This window comes from Notothenia rossii (genome assembly GCF_949606895.1).
Source record: "Notothenia rossii genome assembly, chromosome: 2".
Classification (NCBI taxonomy): domain Eukaryota; kingdom Metazoa; phylum Chordata; class Actinopteri; order Perciformes; family Nototheniidae; genus Notothenia; species Notothenia rossii.
Genome location: NC_136904.1, coordinates 24,805,278 through 24,831,728, shown reverse-complemented (window position 1 = coordinate 24,831,728; position 26,451 = coordinate 24,805,278). Strand labels below are relative to the sequence as shown.

General features: G+C 43.6%; 2 protein-coding genes across 4 annotated transcripts; one reads left to right on the top strand and one right to left on the bottom strand.

Annotated features, from left to right (window-relative positions):
* Window positions 1–288: 288 nt before the first annotated feature.
* LOC307028489 (gastrin-releasing peptide receptor-like) lies at window positions 289–21,169 on the bottom strand (the record flags this gene model as incomplete). 3 transcript variants are annotated; one of them, XM_079663554.1, is made up of 5 exons in its annotated part: window positions 289–1,693; window positions 2,144–2,257; window positions 3,164–3,515; window positions 19,217–19,312; window positions 21,035–21,169. In XM_079663554.1, the coding sequence occupies 5 exons, from the start codon at window positions 21,058–21,060 to the stop codon at window positions 1,412–1,414; spliced, it is 870 nt and encodes a 289-aa protein (XP_079519680.1). In that variant the 3' UTR covers window positions 289–1,411. The 3 variants fall into 3 exon arrangements, with proteins under 3 accessions (XP_079519680.1, XP_079519679.1, XP_079519678.1); XM_079663553.1 differs by lacking the exon at window positions 21,035–21,169 and adding an exon at window positions 20,815–20,942; XM_079663552.1 differs by lacking the exons at window positions 19,217–19,312; window positions 21,035–21,169 and adding an exon at window positions 16,654–16,961.
* LOC307028488 (cell surface A33 antigen-like) lies at window positions 21,047–26,163 on the top strand. The gene is made up of 7 exons (XM_079663551.1): window positions 21,047–21,235; window positions 22,010–22,173; window positions 22,287–22,503; window positions 22,983–23,147; window positions 23,705–23,821; window positions 23,929–24,055; window positions 24,654–26,163. The coding sequence occupies exons 1-7, from the start codon at window positions 21,181–21,183 to the stop codon at window positions 25,150–25,152; spliced, it is 1,344 nt and encodes a 447-aa protein (XP_079519677.1). The 5' UTR covers window positions 21,047–21,180; the 3' UTR covers window positions 25,153–26,163.
* Window positions 26,164–26,451: the final 288 nt, after the last annotated feature.

Sequence of the window (26,451 nt, the reverse complement as noted above, 5' to 3'; positions counted from 1 at the left end):
AACAAACCTGAGCATGATCCTCTCCTTCAATGAAACACCAAATTAGGACATTGCGCTGTGACATGGTGACTGTGAATCCAGCCTGTGACAGGGCAGAATAATCAAGTCCAGTGAACGCAGAAACTATGTGTTGTGTACACACTCAATAGGATTAAGACTCTAAACATAACCAAAGTACAAAGACACACATGAGGAACCACTTTCACTATATACGTGGAAATAAAATGCACACTAATTGGACTTCCCTTTTTATTGATTTTTAAGATTTGTAAAGAGAAATGTCCGGGGCAATGTGTTTAAGCTAGCCTGTCAAATAAATGTCCTGAGAGCTGCTTGAAAACTGCATACACAACAACAAGCAAAATAGACACAGTTAGACGTAATGCAACACTAAATTACAAATTCAATCTCTAACACATTGATTTATATTCACTGTTGTTTTTTTACACTGAGTACACCAGAGTCTCGGCTCTATAAACATCCTGTAACCAGTGGACAAATAACATTTAAAATACATCTCTGAAGAAAGAGTTAAAAGTTATCATCACAGCATCAAACATTTAGAAAGATAGTGCACATACGGTGCAGGCAATCTATTTTACATCAATATTCAGAAGAATCTACACCAATGTAAAAAGATACCCCATATTAGATAGAGAATACTGACTCTCTCACTTCTATTATTTGACAAAGAGCAAAAGTGCCAATAACTGTGAATTTACCTTATTAAAAGTACCTTGGTACTACAGGGGCCTTATTCTGCCTTTTCTAAAGACTTATACTAGTTTCTACTTCATCATTGTGTGTCATTTCCCTTCCCTAAACATTGTCCATGTAGCTTCATATTTTCATGCCTCAACTTCTGCTCCTCTGTCAAGATTGGTAAACTTGTATGAAACCTTTTAAGTGACACTCCTCACTACTCATGTTGTGCAGTGAAGCCATCATCAAAATAAAATGTTGTCTTTAGGTTTAAGGTTTATCCCTGCTCGGATTTGGATATTTAACATGTAATTGCATGAGATACTCTGGAGGTGTTGGGATTCAAAGATCTCAAAGGATCCCAGGAGAGAGTTTCTGCATCATAGGACCCTGTCTCCTAGCTACTAGCATGACCTATTTTTATAGACATACTGTATGTTCAGAAACTCATAACACCAAGTTAAAGTTAAAGATTAAATATACTGTCTAACACCAATGATTATGAGAAACCACCGCTTTACTGTGACTGTGAGTTCTTCTGTTGGCTACACACGGCTGGTCCACAGTGTTCTCAGCGGGACATATGACTGAAGCCAGCGAACATTATCCACATATATTAATTGTATTATTGGATTATTTGGTGAACTGAAATCACAAAAAAAAAGTGTGTCTCTCACATAAACAAAGTCACACACTTATAAACAAAGATTTACACACAATCCTCCTGATACACTTTTCTGCCATTGATCATGCTCAGACTGGCCATGGAGTGCCGTGAGCTGCGGACGGACGTCACATGTGTGTTGTAACGACTCCGGCTCTGTGAGGAGCGTTTAAAGATCACGCGACAGCAACAACACAGCTGCTGGTTGAACTGCTTCTGGAAAGTCTCACTCAGCAGGTAAAGGGCGAAGGGGTTGAGGCAGGAGTTGGTGAAGGCCAGGATACGAGCTACAACGCTGCCTACAAAGTGAAGAAGGGAAGTGTCCACCTGGCAGGGGAAAGGGACAGGGTGGAGACATTTTTTTACTATAAGATGGAGAGACAGATAGAATGTGAATAAGTAGCCTAAGGGATGTAACCGAGCACAAGCATTTAGATATGAATGCACTCTGTAGACAGAATCTGAAATGTTCACTCAATGAACCCATATAAAGCCTTTTTATTCAATCGCTATCTTAATTTTCATCAGACACTCCAACCCACTTGAAATTATTATCAACAACCCCACCAGATTTAATGGAACAATCATGCCCATTAAACTCTGTTAAAGCCTTCAATTCCATTATCAACCTGAAAGAATTACACAGATAATAAATTATACATTCATTTAGGGATGTGGTTTAAAATAAACCTTTTTTCTTTTTTTAAGTATGATGAATGCAAGTGTAACAGATTGAAACAAATAAACATGCTCCATAGCAAAGGGCTATCTGTGTACCTGTGAGTAGTGATAGGAGCGGTATAAATAGATGATATGACAGGGAAGCCAGCACACTGCAAAGAGACCAACAAACACCAGCACTGTCTTCGCCAAACGCTTTCTTGATTCAACCTGTTGATTGTAGAAAAAGTCAAAATCAGAAGAAAAATGCTGTTGTGCCATAAACATTATTGTTAAATAGACATTTCAAAAATCGTACTTTTCATCAGTTTCAGTCAGTTGTGAAGAAATATTCATACATTACTAAAGAAAAGATGACAAAACAACAAGTCCTGCATTTCAAATTCAAAACAAACATACTAATTGTAAACTATAGCAAGTCTTTTACTCCTGCCTAGAAGAATAGTTTTTTAAACCAGAATTAAGACAATGTTGGGTCTTAATAACAATAATATATACACAGCCTTTTTCCACCAGGCTGTCAGGAGGCTGAACTCCCTCCCCTCCCTCCCCCCTTTCCCCCCTCTCCTCCCTACCCCCACTGGACTATAACTCCCCCACACACTCAGACACTCAAATCCAGCACCAGATACTTTTAACGCTGCTATGGACAATCTGGCAATAATGCACATTCTATGGACAATCTGCACTAATGTATTCTCATAATATTAAAGTGACTGTTATTTTGTACATATTGATTGTTGTGTTTTTATTTAGGTCTTAATGTGTGCACATGTACAAATGCGTCTTTGACCATGTGTATATAAATATATATATATATATATATATATATACATATACATATTTGCACACATATTTTTATATTTTTATATATATTGGTTTTTATATCCAGGATTGTGGGAAATGTTGTTTCGATCTCTCTGTCTGTGCACACAAACTGGAAGATTGACAATAAAGTTGACTTTGACTTTTGACTTTGACTTTGATATAATATATATATCAAATATTATTATACGTATGTATATATAAAATGTGGGAAATTAAATAATGAAACATTTGGCATGACCTCAGGAAATGAAATTGGCTACGGCCCTGATAATAACAGTATGAACTGGCCTGTCGTCTTGCATGCACGTTCCCCTCAACAGGAATATTTGAGGCGCTCCTCATCAGGCTCCGGGCAATGAAGGTGTAGTACACAGATATGACCAGCAGAGGACTGACGTAGAAAATTAAGAAGGAGGCCATGGAGTGGATTTTAGGGTGCAGTTCTCCAGCATGGGGATAAGGGGCACAGGTGACAAAGCTCTCATTGGTGGAGGTGACGTTGAAGGTGGTCAGGTCGGAGTAGACGGCCTCGGGGATCGCCAGGACGAGTGAGAAGAGCCAGATGAGCGCCGCTCGCAGCACGATGCTGGTAGTGGTGTTTGAGGTTTGGATGTCCAGAGGCCTCACGATGGCCCTGTACCTGATAATTGATAGATAGACACAGTTTTTGTCAGTTAGTTCATTACCATCGAAAGCGACGTTGACCTTATTATCCTTCTTAAGACAGCAGCTGTTAGAATGATACCAAAACATTTTATTAAAAATACAAATGTATGCTTATTAATATATGCAGTTCGGCTGTGTTCAACACTTAGACCAGTAAGAACACACATATTGGCCACTTGTGGGCAGCAAAATCAAGCTGAAAACAAATCGTTAACATATTATTCATTATATTACACATCTTGTTGAAGTCCTCAAATCTGAGTAGATGATTAATTCCCTGAATGAATGACACACTTTGCAATTGACACATTTTAATCTCTGAACACAGCACTATTAGTTAAAGCAAACAAACAAATAATTTTTATTTTGTTTTAAATTAATTTAAAATCAATATTTTGTGTCTAAATATTGATCGATTTTGAATTAGCTGTCTTATCAGCTTACGAAGGGGTCCTGCTCATTCTGTTCAGGTTCATTTCACGTTTATGCCCAGCTCTGTAAATTATTGCTTCTTTGATGATATGGTGAATATGTTAACAAACATTTGCTTTTTATGTTAAGTTTATACTGGACATCTGGACCATATATATATATATATACAACATTGAAATTACCTGTTATATTTCACACAGGCTCCATCCTCTACTGGACTCTATGGGTACTACCCTTAACCATGCTATGCAAGCATTCCCATACTGAGTTGCATAAACGTAGCCGGCCAATCAGGGCGAGCCTACCTGAATGCGCGAGCAGGCACACAGTATATAAGGCGGCCACACCTCCTGATCGTGTTATCCTTTTTCTCTTCAGCGAGCGAGCAACGACTGATGCTGAGAAAGTAAAAACGTTTGAAAGAAGAAGAAAGAAGTTATCATACCTTCATGGAGTCACCACTTCTAGAGTACCGGGCCGGTCCTTTGTGCCCTGGCTTAATAGTGGGCGCCGATCCCCACCACCTCTGTTTCGAGTGTTTGGGGGACCAGAATATGGCCGAGGCGGTGCCATTCACGTTCACCATTCACGTTCGCCATTCACGTTTGCCATTCCAGCGGGGTGGATGGCTCCGTTTGCCGGGGAGGAGGATGACGAGGACTTCTCGTTGTCGGGCACTTCCGGGTCCGGCGTCCATGGAAGTCCACTGCCAGGTCTGTCCGCCAGGACTTCCCCCTGGTGATGGCCATGGCAGCGGAGCGTGGCAGCCCATCTGCTCCCAGCAGGCAGCAGGCTGGGCAGAAAACCTCTGCCCCGCTCCACTGGCCGCCCCAGTTGTAACTCCAGTAAAGGAAGCAGCCAGTGGGCGTGCGCATGTGAGTGTGATAAACCGCATGAAGTGCTGTCAAAGCGCTATGCGGGTGCAGGGACATTATGGCCAGCGTGTTGTTCAGGAAAACACACCTCGCCTAGTGTAATAGCTCAGATTGATGCATTTCACCGTCTGTGTGAAGACGGCATTATGACGGGGCGCGCGGCCCCCCGAGAGTGTGCCGCGGTGTGTTCAGGACAGAGAAAAGGGGCTTTACTCCATGTACTTCCTGGTTTCCAAGAAGACAGGAGAGTTCAGACCCATTCTGGATCTTCGCAGCCTGAATCAGCACATTGCCTGCAAAAGTTCCATATGTAAAACAATTACTGGAACTAGTGCAGCCGGGCGATTGGTTCACAACCATTGACCTGAAGGATGCTAACTTTCATGTCAAAATTGCTCCAAAGCACAGAAAGTACTTCAGTTTTGCCTTCCAGGTGGTAGCCTACTAGTACAACAGACTACCGTAAGGCTACTCCCTATCCCAATGCTGGCTCAGAAAATATGTGGCCACAGCACTTCAGCCGCTTCACCACCATGTCATGAGGGTTTTCTTTTACGACCTCATAGCCATGGCCAGGTCCAGGGAAGGGGCAAACACAGCCCAATTGATCCAAGTGGATTGTGGTCAATTGGAAGAAGAGCAGTCCCATACCTCACCAGCAGGTGGGGTATCTGGGGATTTTGCTCGATGCAGGCGGACTACGTGCCACCCTGTCAGAGAGCAGACAGGCATCCCTGCGTCAGGCAGTTTGCAGGCTGCGACAGGGGGCAACGGTGACAAATTGACCTTCATGCAGACTCTGGGTCTCATGGCAGCAGCTCACCTCGTGAGTCGACCTGAAGGACGCTTACTTTCCTGTCGAAAGTTGCTCCAAAGCACAGAAAAGTATTTGCGTTTTGCCTTCCAGGGGGTAGCGTATACGAGTACAACAGACTACCGTTTGGCTACTCCCTATCCCCACGCACGTTCAGCGAATGTGTGGCTATAGCGCTTCAGCCGCTTCGCAACCATGGCAGAAAAGCAAGCACACTCGGAATAAAGTATTATTTCTTCTTTTTTTTTTTATTCTGATTTCACATCGCATAAACACCATTTCCCAACGTGCATTGCGGCTAAACCATCGAATCACCGAGCTGAGGATCTTCCCTACATCTGTTTCCGGTATTGTTAATGACGGATGTATTTTGTTAGACACACATTGCTTCACATTTAAATTTTAATGTACATTAAAATATTTCGTGAGGCCTTCTAAAATATTTTTAAATATAACTACGGTTCTAGTTGAAGAGTTTGTAAATTAACATGAACCGAAGCTGTTGCCTGGCAACGCAATCGCACAACGTCACGTCCGTTAATTCCACAACCACACACATGGATTAACATTGATTTAATACATTAATGTAGCCTTTGTTTCTGCTAAAAGAGGTGTCGACCAGCTGGGGCAACAAGAAAATCGGCAAAATCGAGTGTGACTATTACAAAATAAATCATTATTATATTAATATTGACCATAACAGTCGACCCTCGGGGTAACATTTGCTTGGCATTTCCGGGTATATCTCCACTGGTTGGGCCATGTTAACAATACCGTGTAACTGTCACGTTTGAAGGGACGAAATCGTGACATCTTCACGTCTCCCAGCATGGTAAATCCTCCCATGTTCACGTCTCGCCGTGATACCGGGTGGAAAATAAGCCTTACCTTAAAGATAACATCAACCTGCTGTTATGAATAATTGGAGGAAGTGATGTGTATTAAAACTGTTGAACATGTGTATCCGGGGTGAAAGGAAGGGAAGGAAATGGAGTAATTTATTTTTCTTTGCCCACTTAACCTCCACAGAATACTTCATTACATCTCCTGTCCATTTTCCCAGTTTCAAAACAAACTTGAATACACCACTTCAGTCAAGGATAATATAAGATCTGTGCTTCATCTAAGTCTGCACAACCGCACTACACATCACTATTGATATTTTTGAAGGTCGAACACTGTAACTCGCAGCCTTTATATTCAGAATTGTAATGTGTCAGTGAAGATCCATCAACATTCATCCCTCCAGCAGCCATGTTGAGCACCTTCTTGTTGCCGCAGCATGCAATTTAAACTATTGATAATTGATTATATAAAGAGAATCTTTTCCAACCAAATATGAAGTTGAACCTTACAGTGGAAAAAATGCTGCTCCAAAAACAAGTTAAACAATAATTAAAACAAGCCTTTTTCACTTGAAATAAGTACAACAATCTGCCAATAGATCAAGTGAAAATTTGCTTGGTTAGATTCCTTGAAATAAGATGGGATATTTAGATAAATCAGATCTTGTAATTAGCTGGGAGAACTAATTTTGAACTATATTTGACCAGAATCAGGAAATGTTGTGTTACAATATAAGCCGCAAATGCTCAAAAGTTTTCTATTTTCTGATGTTAGTTGGTGATTTTCTAATAAATATGTAAACAAATATGTGTTTCATCTGAGATACAACTCAAAATAAGATTGTTTGACTTAACAAGATGATGCATGCATTGTCTAAAAACAAGACCTGTGATATCTCACTGCAGTGTTACTTCTGAAGTTATTATGTCTAATGTCAGGTGTAAAGACATATTCTGATAGATATTAGACAAATATACCTGGCAAGATTTCAAGTTTTTGTAGTGTAGACCTGTAGCTCAATCCTGTACACATACTCCCAGGTCAGATAGGTTGTAGCCTATAAGACATATTGTGACAAATCTATAGCGAGGTTTCTCTCTTTGGATCAGAGGCTGCAAATTAGGCAAGTTGTTTAGGCTAGTTGGGAAAATAAATGCATTACAACGGCCAAAAACACTTCCATTACGAAAAACGCGCTGCATTTAAAAAAGAATGCAAATATAAAGACACAAATGTTCCAAAACACGTTAAGAAACATCTTCACCAACTTCACAACACATGCATGAACTAAATGCTGCAAATAAAAAAGATGCAACAAAAAAACGCTGTAAGAAAAACAAACAGGGAGCGATACACAGTGCTTTTTGACGTTTGGGATTATAAAACTTGTCAACTGTCACTGTTGGAAAGGGTAGTCTGTTTTATCATTGTAAATGCTTTGTGATTATATTTGAAATGACTGAGTAGCAGGTTAGCTAGCTATCGTACAACAGATCTGCAATAATATCAGAAGGAATTATGCGATTACATTGTTACATTAAGCCAGTAAAATGTTTAGGTACATTTCCAGTGACAGTTGGCCAACTTTATAATCCCCAGATCCAGGTCCCCGCTGTGTGCATCTATTAAGTGTCCACTGGTTCCGTTGTGTTTTGAGCTTCTTACTATAATAAAGTGTTTTGGGCCATTGTAGTGCGTTTGCCCCTGACGGCCACCATTCTCAGCACTCTGAATGTGGGCTACCACTGTGGGGTTCATTTTGAGCATAAATGTACACGCAAATAAAAGTAGGATCGCACACCATCAAAAAAACTGCTTAGTAAATGTGTTATCATTCCAATATTTATATATTAAAGAACAATAATCTAAAATGCTAAAGAAATGGGACTTGAATCTGGGTGAATCTTATGGATTGTTGATTTTCTCAGCTCTAAAGTCCATCAGATATTAGGGATGTAACGATATACCGAATATCGCGGAATCGCAGTAAATAAACTTCCCAATACCGTCGTGAGACTGACAAAATTTACCGCGATTTAAAAAAAAAAATATATATATATATATTGTAGTGCCGAGAGACGGGAGTCGGAGGCGGGGTATCGAAGGTACAAGCTAGACTTTTATTTAACATCAGAACAACATGTAAACAGCTTTCAGCCCGGGAAGATAAGACCGGGGGAAACAGGAAGTCCGGTCAACTCACTAATGTCCGTGCGGAACAATACCCCAACCCATAGTTCCGTGGGTGAATAATGTCAATCACCACACAAGCCCCCCCAGAATTCACCCATAGTCAAAACCCTCGCGCCTGGGAGGAAGTACCGCCCGACCCCGGCGCGTACGGACCACAGGGGCTGAGGAGGGCGGGGCCGCAGGCGAGGGCAGGGGCAGGGGCGCCAACGAGGGCGAGGGCATCCCCACAGGGGGTGGGGGGCGGGACATGGGAGGGCGGCCCCGACGTGGGGGCAGAGCCAACTCCAACGGCCTGGAAACGTCCACGTGAGCAGGCTTAATCCGATCAACGGACACAGTTTCAGGCCTGCCACCAACGTCCACCACCAGGCTCTTGTCCCCGTGACGTATGACCCTGAACGGACCGTCGTAAGGGGGGCGCAGGGGACCGCGGTGAGCGTCGTGGCGAATAAAAACGAAATCCGCCGACCGTAATCCGGGGGACACCCGGAAAGCTGGGTTGCTGTGCTGCGACGTGGGGACGGGCGTGAATGTCCCGGCGGTCTCCAGCAGGGAGGAGCGCTGCCCGGCTGCAGACCAGGGCACAGTGGCGGTGGGAATGAATTCCCCGGGGACCCGTAGCGTCTGGCCATAGACGAGCTCCGCCGACGAGGACTGCAGGTCTTCCTTGGGGGCACACCTGAGGCCGAGCATAACCCACGGGAGCTTATCCACCCAGTTGCCGTCTGTCAATCCGGCACGCAGTGACGCCTTCATGGATCGGTGAAACCGCTCACACAATCCGTTAGCCTGGGGGTGATATGCGGTGGTGCGGTGCAGCTTGACCCCCAAACCCACAGCAACAGCGTTCCACAGCTCCGAGGTGAACTGAGAACCGCGGTCAGAGGAGAGGTCAGACGGGGTCCCGAAGCGCGCCACCCACGTGCCGATGAAAGCGCGGGCGACGTCGGAAGCTGACGTCGAGGTGAGGGGAACGGCCTCGGGCCAGCGGGTCGTCCTGTCCACCATCGTAAACAGGTAGGTGAAACCGTGAGAGGTGGGAAGCGGACCTACGAGGTCGACATTGACATGGTCAAACCTCCTCTCAGGAACCGCAAACAGTTCAAAAGGGGCCCTAGTATGGCGGTGGACTTTAGCCCGTTGACAAGCCACGCATGCGTCGACCCAGGACTTCACGTCCTTCTTAAGCCCCTGCCACACGAACTTCTGCGACACCAACTTCACGGACGGTTTCCTACCGGGGTGGGAAAGATTGTGAACCGCCTCAAAAACGGGTCGGCGCCAGTCCGTAGGGACTAGCGGTCGAGGCTGGCCCGTGGAGATGTCACACCACAGCTTCGCGCCCGAGTCACCGACCGTGACCTCCTCCAGTCGCAATCCCGTGACCGAGGCCTTGAGGGTCTGGACCCCGTGGTCAGAGGCCTGGTCAGCGCCCATGCGGAGGTAATCGAGGCCCAGCTGCACAGCTCCGATGACCGCTCTGGAGAGGCAGTCCGCGACCACGTTAGCCTTGCCAGCGATGTGTCGTATGTCCGTGGTGTACTCGGAGATGTACGAAAGCTGGCGTTGCTGTCGGGCGGACCACGGCTCGGCCACCTTGGACATGCAGAAAGTAAGTGGCTTGTGATCCACGAACGCCGCAAACTCCCGGCCTTCCAGCAGGAAACGGAAGTGGCGAACAGCCAAATAGAGACCAAGGAGTTCCCTGTCGAAAGCGCTGTACTTGCGCTCCCTGGGAGTCAACTGGCGGCTGAAAAAGGCAAGCGGTTGCCAGGCGCCGTCGACCCATTGTTCATGCACCGCGCCCACAGCGTAGTCAGACGCGTCGGTGGTGATAGCGATGGGGGCCCTGTGTGACGGGTGAGCCAACATGGCGGCTTCGCTCAGGGCGGCTTTGGTGGCATCGAAAGCGGCTTCCCTTTCAGCCGTCCAGTCTATGGCCTGGCCGGGGGACTTGTCCTTGAGGGCCTCGTACAGCGGGCGCATGGTGTGGGCCGCCCGGCGGATGAACCGGTGATAAAACGTCACCATCCCGAGGAACTCTCGGAGCGCCCGAGCTGTAGACGGTCGTGGAAAGGCGGACACGGCCTCCACTTTCGATGGGAGGGGGGCGGCTCCATCTTTGCTGATGAGATGCCCGAGGAAGTGGATGGAGCACAACCCGAACTGACACTTTGCCGGGTTGATAATCAGGCCGTGTTGGCTGAGCCTCGCAAAAAGGACACGGAGATGTGCCTGGTGCTCTTCAGAGGAGGAGCTGGCGACAAGGATGTCGTCTAAATAGACGAAAATGAATGGCATGTCTCTGAGCGCCGAATCCATCAGCCGCTGAAAGGACTGAGCTGCGTTCTTAAGTCCAAACGGCATACGCAGGAACTCGAAAAGCCCGAACGGCGTAATCACCGCAGTTTTGGGGACGTCTGAGGGGTGCACCGGAACCTGATGGTAGCCCCGCACCAGATCCACCTTGGAGAAAACCAGCTTGCCCGCCAGGTGTGAAGAGAAGTCCTGGATGTGAGGGACCGGGTAGCGGTCTGGCGTAGTGGCGTCGTTAAGGCGGCGGTAGTCACCACACGGTCGCCAGCCACCGGCTGATTTAGGGACCATGTGGAGCGGCGAAGCCCAAGGGCTGTCCGAGCGGCGGATGATGCCCAGACGCTCCATGCTGTCGAACTCCGACTTGGCGACCGACAGCATGTCAGGGTTGAGCCGCCGGGCCCTAGCATAGACTGGGGGGCCTTCAGTGTCAATGTGGTGCTCTACCCTGTGTTTGGTAGTGGCAGCGGAAAAGGTGGGCTGCGTCAAGTCGGGAAACTCACTGAGAAGGTGCTGGAACTTGTCACCCTGTGAGAGTGAGCTGGAGAGCCCGCTGAATGACGTCTCGCCGCGGGTACATGCGAACGAGGCAAACGTCAGTGCGTCCACCAGGCGGCTGTTCTTGACGTCCACCAGCAGTCCGTGAGCACACAGGAAGTCTGCGCCAAGGAGGGCGAAGGAGATGTCAGCCGTGATGAAATCCCACTTAAACCGCTGACCCTCGAAACACAGGTCCACTGTCTTTGTGCCATAGGTGCGGATAGGGGTGTCGTTAGCGGACGTCAAAGGTGGGCCGTGGCCCCCACCGGCGGCGTCCTCCACCGTAGCCGGCAGGACGCTCCGCTGGGCTCCTGTGTCACAAAGGAGTCTGCGACCAGAGAGGGTGTCCCTGATGAACAGGAGCCGGTTGGATGTGCCCACGCTCGCGGCCACTACCGAGCGCAGGCCTTGGCGTTTCCCGTTTCCTTGTAGGTGCAGGGGGGACGGCACATCCTCGCTTTCGCCCCATAGCGTGCATGGTACTGACACAGGCCAGGGCTGGAGTCGCTGACGTCGGCCCTGGAGCTTCTGCTAGGTGGCATGCCTCTACCAGGGAAGGAGCCGCTGCGTGTCGGGGCCAGCACCTCAGGGGTAAAACGCTGGGTGGCCAGGAAGAACCGGTCAGCTTCTTCGGCTAAAGCGCGTGGCTCAGTAATAGCCGTGTTAGCGAGCGCTGTCTGAACATGCGGCGGCATGTGCCGAAGAAACAGTTCTATGAACAAAAAATTGGGTTCTTCCGTACCTAGCAGGTTGAGCATCATTTCCATGTGGTCAGAAGGCTTGCTGTCTCCCAGGCTATGAATAGCGAGCAGGCGTCGGACCCGTTCCGACCGAGACAGCTCGAAAGTCTTTAGCAGGAAAGCCTTGAACGCTGCATATTTATCCTGGGCAGGGGGAGATGTAATAAAGCCCACCGTCCGGGTCGCAGTGGAGCTTCCCAGTGCCGAAACAACGTGGAAATAGCGTGATGCGTCATCAGTTACTCCGCGGAGGGCGAACTGAGCCTCCGCCTGTGCGAACCATGCAGCCGCAGATGTATCCCAAAACTCCGGCAGTTTGAAAAAAACGGCGTTATTTGCCATGCTCGGTTCAGTCTCGGATCCTTCTACAAGACTTATGTCGGGGTCACCAATGTAGTGCCGAGAGACGGGAGTCGGAGGCGGGGTATCGAAGGTACAAGCTAGACTTTTATTTAACATCAGAACAACATGTAAACAGCTTTCAGCCCGGGAAGATAAGACCGGGGGAAACAGGAAGTCCGGTCAACTCACTAATGTCCGTGCGGAACAATACCCCAACCCATAGTTCCGTGGGTCCATCCATCCATCCATCCATCTTCTCCCGCTTATCCGTGGTCGGGTCGCGGAGGTAGCAGTTCCAGCAGAGAGCCCCAAACTTTCTTTTCCCTGGCCACATCAACCAGCTCTGACTGGGGGATCCCAAGGCGCTCCCAGGCCAGAGAAGAGATATAATCCCTCCATCTGGTTCTAGGTCTACCCCTTGGTCTCTTCCCAGCTGGACGTGCCTGGAACACCTCCCTAGGGAGGCGCCCAGGTGGCATCCTAACTAGGTGCCCGAACCACCTCAACTGGCTCCTTTCGACGCGAAGGAGGAGCGGTTCAACTCCGAGTCCCTCCCGGATGACCGAACTTCTCACCTTATCCCTAAGGGAGACACCAGCCACCCTGCGGAGAAAACCCATCTCGGCCGCTTGTACCCGCGATCTCGTTCTTTCGGTCATGACCCATCCTTCATGACCATAGGTGAGGGTAGGAACGAAAATGGCCCGGTAGACAGAGAGCTTTGCCTTCTGGCTCAGCTCCCTTTTCGTCACAACGGTGCGGTAAAGAGACTGCAGTACCGCTCCCGCTGCTCCGATTCTCCGACCCATCTCACGCTCCATTGTTCCCTCACTCGAGAACAAGACCCCGAGATACTTGAACTCCTTCACTTGGGGTAAGGACTCATTCCCTACTTGGAGTGGACAGTCCATCGGTTTCCTGCTGAGAACCATGGCCTCAGATTTGGAGGTGCTGATCCTCATCCCAGCCGCTTCACACTCGGTTGCGAACCGATCCAGTGAGTGCTGAAGGTCGCAGACCGATGAAGCCATCAGAACCACATCATCTGCAAAAAGCAGTGGTGCAATCCTTAGTCCACCGAACTGCAGACCCCCTCCCCCACGACTACGCCTCGAAATCCGATCCATGTATATTACAAACAGGATTGGTGACAAAGCGCAGCCCTGGCGGAGGCCAACCCTCACCTGAAATGGGTCCGACTTACTGCCGAGGACCCGGACACAGCTCTCGCTTTGGGAGTACAGAGATTGGATGGCCCTGAGTAGAGACCCCCTCACCCCATACTCCCGCAGCACCTCCCACAGTGACTCCCTGGGAACCCGGTCATATGCCTTCTCCAAGTCTACAAAACACATGTAGACTGGATAAGCATACTCCCAGGCACCCTCCAGGATCCTTGCGAGAGTAAAAAGCTGATCCGTCGTTCCACGACCAGGACGGAATCCGCATTGTTCCTCCTCAATCTGAGGTTCGACAATCGGCCTGACCCTCCTTTCGAGTACCTTAGAGTAAACTTTCCCGGGGAGGCTGAGTAGTGTGATGCCTCGGTAATTGGCACACACCCTCTGATCCCCCTTTTTGAAAAGGGGAACCACCACTCCGGTCTGCCACTCCTTCGGTACTGTAGTTCCGTGGGTGAATAATGTCAATCACCACAATATATAGATTTTTTTTTTAAACACCCTTTATTTAACCAGGTGGTCCCATTGAGATCATCGATCTCTTTTTCAAGAGAGACCTGTCCAACATGGCAGCAAGTAGGTTACAACATGAAAATAAAACAACAGATAACACAAAAGGACATCGTATTTACAGGGCTACATTTACACACCTAGAGACATTGACAAGTACCAACCATATATTTATATCTCGCCATGTCAATAAGCCTGGCGTTAGACTTTGTATTGATCTGTACGGCAAAGTACGGTTTGGGAACTATATCATTTCCTTTTGGAGGGCATGCATAACACGGCATAACACCAGAGCCTCGCTGCGGGGAAACGTTGGCGCTGTTCCGAGTTTGTTCTAATCTGTCAAAATGACAGACTGCTTTCAGATTTTTCCGTCATTGTTAAATAAAATATTCGGTTAACGCGACCACTGGTGTCCCAGCAACATCAGTACCAAGCGAGAGAGTTGTTTCCAGAGCAGGGGATATTGTAAATGCCCAAACACCCCAGCTTATAAATACCTGGAAATGTGGACATTCTCATATTCCTAAAAACCTGTCTGATGATGCTGAGTGAGTGACTAGTGAGTTTGAGTTGAGTTACTTGAAAAACTAAAGTGAAACTTGATTTATTTTATTGCAGGGTCTGATTATTAAATGTCCTTGTTTATTTGTGAGGTGCAGTGGCACAAAGAAAATGCTTACTTTGTTTGGTAGTACTAGTAGGTACAAAAACACTGGTTTTCTTGTTCCAGTCTGTTACTGTCACTTTGTTTTTGACACTTTAAAATACTGCTATCCTACAAAAAGGCTGTAAAAAACAGATTTATTATGTAATAAAGAAACATCTTCCGAGTAAAAAAATGTTTTATTGAAAAAAAAAAATTATGAATTTTTTGGGTTGTGAAAATTTATGATTTTTTTTTCCTTCCCTTTATTATTCAATATCCGTGGACTTGTTATCGCGATATTATCGTACCGTGAGTTTTTGGTATCGTTACATCCCTATCAGATATGAGTAGGTATCTGTCAAAATGACTACATGTGCAGGATTCCTCCATGGATTTACTTTATCACCTTTATTGTTTATTTTATACACCAACGCTTGCATTAGCAGGTTCGCCCTTTATGAAGTAAACACAGATGATACTGTCTTGGGGAGCCACCTGGAGCAGAAACAGATCGGACTACTTCCTAAATTGGAGTGAGTCAAACATAAAATAACCCTAATACCTTTAGAACAATTGAACATGAATTTTAAAAGATGCAATTGTCTTGTACTTTTATCAGTGAGGAGCAAAAACCATTTAGAATTATCTCACTAACAGAAGACACAACAAAGATTATGATTTTTAAAGAAATAATTATCCTTAAAGGACCATATGCTTCAAATGTTTTACTGTCTTGTAATGAAAGGGTTTTACCTTCTGCATCCTGAGGAACAGAAAATGAATGCCAGCTAAACAGTGAATAGTGACATGAAGCCAATTATTTTGAGACTTCTCTAGGAATAATCCATTTGATTGAAACATTAGTATTGCACACTGCTCGAGGGCAAAGTCAGTGACAGCTCAACTATATTCTGACTTTGATATGATAATTTTTTTCTAATTTCCTGCGTACACACAGTTATTCGTTTGATAAACCAAGACATGACTGGCGCTAATAAAGATGTTCCTACTACTACAAGAAATAACGAAGTGGCCAAAGATCAGAAATAATGAGAGGAAGAACTGACACATGCAACACACACACACACACACACACACACACACACACACACACACACACACACACACACACACACACACACACACACACACACACACACACACACACACACACACCTATTGTGTATTTTTCCGTTTCTTCTCTCGTGTTTCAAACCGATTTTCATTTAAATTAAAGCATTTTGAAACATAGACTTTTAAACATTATAGGCCTACCAAATTAAAAATGTCCACTGACAGCTTACTGTTAATATTGGTAATTTCATTCAGAATATGACAGTGATTTATTGTTCCCCAGGCTAAACTATTATTGTCATAAGACAATATCAGTTTGAAATAAAAAATGTAGTGTAATGTATGTATTTTATCAATGTATTACTTACACGTGTCAGCAGCATTTAGCAGAATCACTTCGTTGTCATAGTGTTCCTCGATCAATGCTTAAATATTTGCTTCCCATCGCAGTAATAAAACATAAAGTTTGCACGCTCAGTATGCCTTCATCTAGCTCTTAAGAGACAAAACAGGAAAACATTTGGATAATTTGGCTTACTTCAGGGCCATTATGAAGGGAGCAGACAAAAGGTTCAATAATAACAGAAAACAGTAGCCTACCTGTCAGCAGAGAGGGCGGTAAGAGTGAACACAGACACCCCGACCGAGGTGAGCTGAATGAAGGGAATTACTTTACAGCCCACTCTCCCGAACAGCCACTCCTCTGACAGGTAGCGGCTGGCATCCACCGGAGCGCAGGTCACCAGCAGTAAAACGTCCCCGAGCGCAAGGCTGGACATGAAGAGATTGGGCACATTTCGGACGGATTTGGCCGAGCAAAAGGTCTTGATGAGCGTGATGTTGCCAATAAGCCCCAACACGCTGATAACACCGTAAACTGAAGCGATGACCACGCCGGTGAACCACATCGTCCGTGCCGAGCTTTGGAGAGCAGTGACGCTGCGCGACGCATTAGTACAAATGGTCCATCTCCCCCGCGACCACTCAACAGGTTTTCTCTAGTACAATATTTAACGCAAGGACACATGGACAGGTTCTTTGGGGTTTCAGAAAAGCAAAACTTTCGTGTGCTCGTTCTCTTCTGTGTTTAAACGTGGGGGTCGACTTGTTACCAAGTGCGCTCAAAGATTAACATGCACCAATAAAGGACAATCAATATGTGTGTCTGTGCTATTGGATTTCAGATAAAATGATTAGAGTGCTTAAAAATGATATGGTATCAAATGTGTAAATGGGTTACAGTTTTTTGTTAAAAAATACATGTTGTTAGATGTATCTTCCCATACTGTTTGTTTGTAATCATTTGTTTAAAAAAAAAAAAGGTATTGAACTTGCATCAAGATAAACATGTTTTTTGCTTTTGCCTTTGACCATTTTTAACTGGTTAAATGGTTAAAATGCTGTCTTTCACATCATTTATTTATATTTATTTAATATTGTCAAATATATCCATCCTTCTCTGAATTGAGAAAAGTGGTTGTCACATTAATTTTTAAGTTCCAGGGACAGTAAGGAGAGATAATGTAATGTCAAGGCTGAAAGGGATGAACATAAGTGTCTGACAATGAACATGGGATGAAATCACATAATGTCTGCACCTTCAGATTGCAGTGCAGATATTTGACCAATCTGCAATTGAGTCTTTCAACCTTTTACATGCAGGAGACAGAAACAGTGTGAAAGTGCTGTTAAAATTGGAAAATTGATCTACCACACAAGTCTGAAGGAAATCCACAGGCTCCGTCTACCAGGTACAGAACAAAGCAGGGCATCATTATGCTGTACCTGATGCTGAAGGTGATTATTATTCAGGCTACAGTATAAGTCACTCTTTCTATCTTTAATACTTCATATCGACGGTTTTGTGTGCTTTTCAGTTTTTTGACGACAAGCTCGACGTCCAAACAGCCTTTTAACGATTTCTTTGGCTACAGTATAAGTCACTCTTTCTATCTCTAATACTTCATATCAACGGTTTTGTGTGCTTTTCAGTTTTTTGACGACAAGCTCGACGTCCAAACAGCCTTTTAATAATTTCTTTGTAATTTTCCGCCTTGTTGTCTGAGTTATTGAAATCTGTCATTAGAAAGGATCCTGGTAGGGATAAATGTATTACCAATTGAAAAACGGTCAATTGTTATCTGAATACTTTTTCAGACTCAGTGCGTATCCTGCCTTATACCAACTGTGTGTTGCAATAGACTGCGGCCCTGAAGAGGATGGGTTTAGATAGTTGATGATCAAATGGACTGCTTTTATCAAAATAGATTTTGTGACAATACTAAGAGCCCACAGCCATGCCACACAATGCTCTGTAAAACAGCACCTCTATCTACGGCTATGCTTTGAGCTAAATGATAATGTCACTGTGTTTGAATGCTCACAATGATGATGTTCGGATGTTTAAGTATATTATTTAACCAGTTAAGAATGTTAGTTTGCGTACCTTTTCTGAATTTGCACTTAACATAAAGAAAAGTGGAGGCTTATAACATCAGTAATAGTTTTGAAATATTTGGGTATGATTCAGAAGGGATATTGTAGTTTTGAACAGAAGATGGCGTTACATGACAAGTTAAGGGATTACAAAAGTTAATTATTTTGCGGGGGACATAAATGTCTACAGTGCCAAATATCATGCCAAACAATCTAAAGTAAAATCTAATTTCATTAGGATTACCTATATGTCAACCAATGTCTGTGTCAAGCCATCAAGATTTCAAGATATTTCTCTGCTTAAGAGAAACCTTTGACCTGTTGGTTGCTATATGAACAGTCAGGAAATCCTCCAAGTTGACAGGGTGTATCCTCTGAACACCGAGAAAGATTTAACCAAATGATGTCTGATTCCATCCAAAATGTGTACAAAGATCTCTATCTCTACCAAATTGGTGGTCCGGCCAAATGGCATTGCCATAGCCACACAGCATATATAAATAAGCAAACTGTTATTATTGTACTTATTGTAAGTCGCTTTTGGATAAACTGCCTCTTTTAAAAGGGTATGATGAGAAGCAGTGCTTAGTTAAAATCAAATAATTTGATACTATGACCTGTGTAGTCCCAAAATGGCTAAATGTGTTAACCTGTGAGTGAGTCATGTTGTTCTCCTGGTGAGTGTTATGGGATGTGATATTTTCACAGACTGAGTGATTGAATTTACCTGATCTCCTGCTGGGTCCTCATCCTATTATGACCAAGGGGGTTACTGCAGTAAGTGATGTCTCTATGGGTCCTTAGCTGCCTCCGGGTAATGGGACTTCACAGGTATCAGAAATGAAAAAGGACGAACAAGAAGACCGATTCAGTGAGACCACTTACAGGTGGAGCTCTGAAATACACTTCAACACAGACATGACAGATACAAACAGGGAAACAACAAATGAAATCCAGCAGGGTGTAATGTGCCACAGAGAGAGAACATCGTTAATTCCTGTTCATCTCTGTGGTTTGTTAACAGCTGCCAGGCAATTTTAAGTGGTTTAATGTGTGAGAAAGAACATAAAAAGTGTCGTGGGGTCCGGAGTCATTATGTGGAGGCAAGATAAGACTGCCGGGAGCACAAGAGTGGAAATTGTTTTTTAGTGTTAAGCAGTGGAGAAGGAGGGGATGGGAAAGAAAAGGAAACCTGGAGGGGAGGTTTTCCGGGAAAAATACAAATGTACATGAATTTACATAAAAATATACAAATACATTTAGATACAGATATACTTAAGTGGAGAAAAAAACATCTCACATATATTATTTTCCCTTTATGAAAGCGCTTCAAGCTTTGTGAAGATACAGGCACTACTGTCACATGAAATGCTAACAAAAGATTAATGATGCTCAGACACTTGCTGCCTATCTCTTAGCAGACGTGCACAGTTTTATCTTTTTTGCAATCCCCTGACTGTAATGATGAATGTCTCAAAATGCTACATTGAACCTCTTGCACAAAAAGCTGCAATCAAGAATTTAACAGTCCTTTGAGGGAGCATGTTACAATGAAGCATATTAAAAAGTTACTTATGTTCAATCTGATTCTAATGTGTGTGTCATAAAAAAGCTTTTACGACTGGAATCTCCAAATAGCAACATCATTTATAATTCCCCTTATGCACTACTAGTGGACATTTTTAAATTGACATAATGTTATCTTCTCTCTTTATGGAGATTGTGTAACCATGTAAATGCATATGAATATTTCCATTGAATTAAAATGTGGTTGGTTTTAGTTATGGGGGACATAGGTAGCCTACCCCTCATAAACATGCCTATCCTGGCTCCTAAATAGTGGGTATGAGCTCAACATTGACATCAGGACATAGGCCTTGTAACTGATTCACCAGCACTTACTATGGTGTGATCTTGCTTGAATTGAATATATCTGCACTTTCTTTGTTCAGAGTTTGATTCTTTATGTTTTTTGCACTTATCGTAAGTCGCTTTGGATAAAAGCGTCAGCCAAATTATATGTAATGTAATGTTATGAGGGTAATTATGGAACAGGTTCGCTTGAAAAGTTTTCCTGAAATTCCCACTGTTCTTTCGTTATTTTTCTCTTGCTGTTTCGTTGTTGCCTCCAGGTGAAACATACTCGTCTAACCAGTCTGACAGGACCAAACGCTTCTCTTGTTCCAACATCAGTTGATCGCTGCCCCACCCACACAGTCAAATGTTTGGTTTTCACAACCTAAACTTCCCTATTCCTTCTCTCTTGCAACATAAAGCCAACTGGTCAACGATACAAGTCTAAAACATTAAAAGTGATAGGCCTACTTTAGAGGATTCACGTTAATCAATTTGGTTCGATTTGGAAACAGTGCTGCTGATGTTAAATCAACCCTCAGAAAACGTCTAGCCAAGGAATAGGCTATCTCAAAAGACTGAAGTATAGACAAATGCATTTGGGGCAAGCAGTCACACGCCAGGTGGGTGGGTAAAGAATGTTACGCAGGAGCTGCAGCGATTGGCTGTGGCAGCTGTCAGTCACTCGTACCTGGCGGGCGCACCCATTGGGCGCATCACTCTCAAATCTGTGGGGTTTCGATGCGTTGCAAGTAGGCCTCTGGTCAGCTGCGGTTCCCTGTTTGATTTAAAAGCAAACAACCACTCAAAGAATAACCAGTGAGTTAGTTTGAGAAAATGAAAGCCTTGGCAATGGAGAGGAGGATGTATACATTGACTCTGCTATCTCTGGGTGAGTATTCCTTCTGCAAGAAAAAAACGTTTGCTTCCTTTGCTTTGCGCCTTACCGAGCTGCCACACCTGTTTACGCTCCTTCAGGTATTCGGAGACCGAGCAGAGCTACCTGTTTATGCGGGCGACATGGGTGATTGGGCTCTGGACAAGTAACCAGTTCAAATGAATGATACAAAAATAAGCTTAGTAGAATTTACAAATCTTGGGAAGATCTTGAATTTAACATTATCAATAGTCACACCCCAGGTTTGGAGTTACCTTTTGTTCATGCATAAAATGCATACGAGACTTGTTTCAAGATGAAGGGTAGTCATCATTAAAAAAAAAAAAACTAAATATTGATTACTTTCAGGGTAAAATACCGATGTATCTTTTCTATGTACAAAAACTGTTCCCGATTGGCGTTTTGATTTGTTTGATAGATGGTAGCCTACACAATCAAACGATATCGAAATAAATTCAGTTTACTTTCTTTGAAGGATCAGAAAACGAGAAAATATTAACGAACCTGTGAATGTTTGGGAATTAACGGATTTATTTATTTTTTACAACGGACTTGTTTTGTTTGTGTATGTGGGAGGCAGGGTGAGTGGGGTAATTTATTGAAGTTCTGGTTTGCTGCTGAAACATCCCCAGTGAAGACACACTTTACACAGATGCCGTAATGTTTGATAAACATTATAAATTCACTGCGGTTTACTTTTTTAAATAAATGACAAGCACTTCAAGCCTCATTGTGATAACCAGTATTCTCCTTTTTTTAATGTGACAGTGTTGTCAGGTGTCGGTGCCGTTGTTGTGAGCATCCCTAAGAGTGTATATGAGTTTGCCAGGGGGGACAACATCACAATACCCTGCACCTTTATACCAAAAAGCCGTCCTAGATACGTTGTCATTTCATGGTCTGTTGAAGCTGCAGTAGTTGGTGCTAAAGAGGTAAGATACTACAATGTGTTTATGTGTGTGCATGAGTATATTTCTTTATTATCTGATAACAAGAGTTTTTCCCCCTATTTTACTATTCCTCTGATGCTCTTGTTTTCTTGAAGATCAACATCGTCACCTATTATTCTGTTGATAAAACCACTGACATAAAAGCACTGTATGAGGGTCGGTTGTCCCTGGATGTCGATGTTCCCGCGGGGAAGGCCAACCTGAAACTCTCCAACATCAAACTAGAAGACAACAAGTTGTTTGAGTGTCGTCTTCTGATCCCCTTAGATGATGAGGGCACCCCAGCCGCCTTTACACGTTTGGTGGTTCTAGGTAACATTTTATTTGTTTAAAAATAATTATTCTGCATTTAAGTGTTTCAAAGTAGGTGCAAGGACTAGCATCTTGCATGTTGGATTTGGCATACCATTCAGTATAATATCAGGTGTCATACTATAACTTTGAAAGATGTTTAAGTTCAGTCAGTATTGCTCTTTGCATTTAAATGTTCTCTAATCCATTGCAAAATGGCCTGCAAATAATGAAAAGTGTAAATCAACATGTGAAAGTAGATCCTCAAAAGTTCTCTTCCTGTTTTAACCATTTTGCCACCTGTGTTACTAAAAGCTACTTTGTTGCCAGGTGGAAGCGATATGTTTCAACAATCATTCTCCACATTAACGGCCTAAATAGAACAAAAAGTGTATAATGTTGTATTCTCTAATAATATATTCTTCTCAGATTCCGCAATCTATATTTCGTCTGAAGACATATATTCACGGACAAATTACACCTCTTTTTTTTTCTTCTAGTGGCTCCATCTACTCCCATCTGCAAGATGCAGGGTAAGGCAGAGTACGGCAAGAACGTCAACCTGACCTGCCTGTCTGAGGAAGGTTCCCCTGCACCCACCTATACATGGCAAAGTCAAGATGTCAGGAACATGCCTCGTGTTCGTGACCCCAGAACCACAGATAGTAAGTATCATTGTCTGTCTGGCCTATCAAAACTTTATATTTACTATTAATATTTATTTAATCCTCTTGTATCTTAACAGGGCCTTCCTGGCCCTATATACGAGATCTCTTCTTCGAAGGAGTCCTGGTCAAAATGACAGCACTAGTAGTTTACCTTGTCAAATCACATACAATGCATGGAAACAATGCAAGGGAAAGAGTAAAACATGTGATTCACATAGTCAAAGATAAAGTCAACCCTCAGTATACTTCTGCAAATGTATGGTCTGTGGTGTCAGCATCACTTGTAGCTGATACGTCCCTGCATCTCTAATGTGGAATCTGACCAATAATAATGCAAGTTTAGATATTTAAACATTTTAAATAATCAAATACATGCTTTCATAAAAAATAAATAATACAAAATAAATATTTCAATTTCTTAGTTTTGAAAAAAAATGATTGAGCTTCTTTTTCTTTAAAAGTAAATAAAAGTATTGTGAAGAATATGTAGTAAATTAAAACATAAAATCATTATGGCAGTGATGTGCATATGTGACCGTCTCTTTGTCTTTCAGAGGGAGGCATACTGTCTCTGTATAATATCTCCAAAGATACATCTGGATACTACGTCTGCACCTCAAGGAACAAAATCCGCTCTGCTACCTGCAACATCACCCTCACAGTCATGCCACGTGAGAAAAACTTTCTAATAGCAGCTTTTTATACGAAAATTGTTGTGAGAAGAGAACTGAGTATTCCCAATAAAAACATCCTTGTTCTTGTTCTTCCACTCCTACAGCTTCCATGAACATTGGGTCCACTGCAGGAATCATTGGTGGAGTGGTTGCCCTGTTGATAGTACTCATCATCGTCATCTATTTCTGCTGCTGCAGGAAGAAGAAGAAGGAGGAGGAATACGCAATGGGGTAAATATGTTCTCCCTTACACTGACTGAACAAGATGCTGTTTTATGATAACCGAACAAATCAGACAGCCTTCGGTCAACCGAGAAACATACTCGCTGAAACATATTTAAAAAAAGAATATTATAACAGCAGACTACATGTTTGTACCAAAACACTTCCAAAACTGCTTATTACCAACAGACCTTTATGAAAAGGAAGCTGCAAGTCAATGTTTCACATAAATAAGCTTCAGAAACTTGTTCTGATATACACAGCCATATTCGCTCCATTTGGACAAATGTTCAAGTATTTTTATGTCATGTTTATTCCTGTATCTCTATCTCTAGTCTTGCCAAATTTGGCTAATAGATCATTTGGATCAGATAACAGGTGCTGTTGGCCTAGGCAGTTGACAATGGTGTTTATGTGAAAGGTTCAATCTTTTTTTAATATTAAGTTTTTGTTTTGTTTTGGCAAGGCTACATTAAATATTTCAAGAACCAACCCGACTCAGCTAAGCTGGTTTCAAGGCAGCTAGTCTTTGGTGAAAGCTATTTTCCAGGAGAACATTGCCAAAGTAAAAATAACAATAGCTGACTGTTATGTGTTCCCTTTCCAGAGTTCGTGAGGAAGAGTACAGTGACAAAGAGCCAGCTAGGAATGGTGATGGTCGCCGTCCTGATGGGCACGAGGACCCCCAAGGTTATGATGACTCCAGCGTGAGGAGGAGCCCTGTTGAGCGCAACGAACGCAACGAGGAACGGAGTGAGCGCGACTACGATCGCCGCAAGGATAATGAGGATGGGCGCAGCGATTACAACGACCGTCGCAGCGACTATGACGATCGGCGCAGCAACAATGACGATCGGCGCAGCGACTACGATGATCGACGCAGTGACTATGATGACCGGCGCGACAGGCCGAGTGACCGCAATGAGCGTTACGACGACGACCCCCGCTATGATGACCGAAAAGACCGTCGTTCTGATGTTGATGACCGCTATGATGACCGAAGAGACCGTCGTTCTGATGTTGATGACCGCTATGATGAGCCCTATGATGATCGTGACAGACCATCGGTGCCAGCCAATAAGCCAACTAGGAGGCAAAATGACTAGTAAAGCATCCAACCTGTATCAACTGCAATCTTCCAACTTCTGGTTTATCTCCTTGGGCTTTACTCCAATGGCAGCCAGTAATCTCACACTCAAGGTGTGACCTGATTGGCTAAAACGCCATAACTATACTAGAATTTAGTGGAAGCATAATCTGTCCTTTTTAGGGTGAAGTTGTTATTGGGAGGATCATTTGAAGAAGAGCAGGAAGCAAAATGGCAGCCACAAAGCCTATCTGATCCATTTTAAACAGAGAGTGGGCGGGGTCAGCCTATAGGGCATGATCTATATATTTTTTTTTCTTTACCAAAACACATGTCATACAAATATTAGCAACCAGTCAAAGATTTCAGAGATCCCCCAGAAAAAGGTTTTTCTAATCAAGAAATTAGCTGGTAATTTATCTTTAAACACAACACCATTGCATTGTTGCATAACAACATGCTGAAGCAAGGCCTTGTTACGTGTCTGCTTATGTGTGGTTTCTGCTGTTGGGTGTAACTGGTGGTGGTTTTTCTTTTCTTTTTTTTGGAACCTACCTCCACACAAAAGACTTCAATTTTTCTCACTTCATTGAATGATGTGTTTATTTCAGTTAGACACTGTCAAAACTTGTATAGTATACTGAGCCTTTTAAATGTCCTCCTATGTGGTGTGTCTAATTTTTCAAACCATGACATTAGAAACTAGAACTAGAACTTCTTCTTTTTCTTCTTCTTCTTTTTAAATCACAAATTAAATTAGCATTATTTAATACAGATTTTTCTATAATTGAACATGTGCAGTATAAAACATCCTTTAACATGCCACCTTCAAAGTTGTTGTTCTTATGTCAATTTTGTTTTTTAATAGGTTCCTATCCTTCAATGGCAAATGTACATTATAAATACTATTTTATCTCAACAATGGTTATCTGTTTAATATTTGGATTTATGTTGTGAACATTGTGTGATGCATTCCATTCCTGAATTATGCTGTAAAAATTAAGCTGAAATAAATAAATTTAAAAAACAACTTTTTTCTACTATGAAACTTGAACACTAGATGGCAACAGTACACCAAACAATGTACGGCAATCCTCTGATCACATGATGTAATTGATGGCAGGTGAAAACTAAAATATATTTAGTAGTAGGCCTAGTGCCGGTTGAAGTATTATGTATTTATGTAATGTAGTGGATTCATTAACGTCCTAACTTCTTTTATTACCCTCCCTCTATCACTGCCAATCCATTGTCTGGAAAGAGCGTCTGCGACGTCAAGTTACAGGGCGAGGCAGGCAACTCGTGCCGGGATCATTTG

What these genes read in the sequence shown, in the direction of transcription:
- LOC307028488 (XM_079663551.1), top strand. Translation starts at nt 21,181, where the DNA reads ATGAAAGCCTTGGCAATGGAGAGGAGGATGTATACATTGACTCTGCTA. An exon ending in TACACGTTTGGTGGTTCTAG is followed by an intron (nt 22,504 to 22,982) that starts GTAACATTTTAT and finishes TTTTTCTTCTAG; the next exon opens with TGGCTCCATCTACTCCCATC. An exon ending in TGACCCCAGAACCACAGATA is followed by an intron (nt 23,148 to 23,704) that starts GTAAGTATCATT and finishes TTTGTCTTTCAG; the next exon opens with AGGGAGGCATACTGTCTCTG.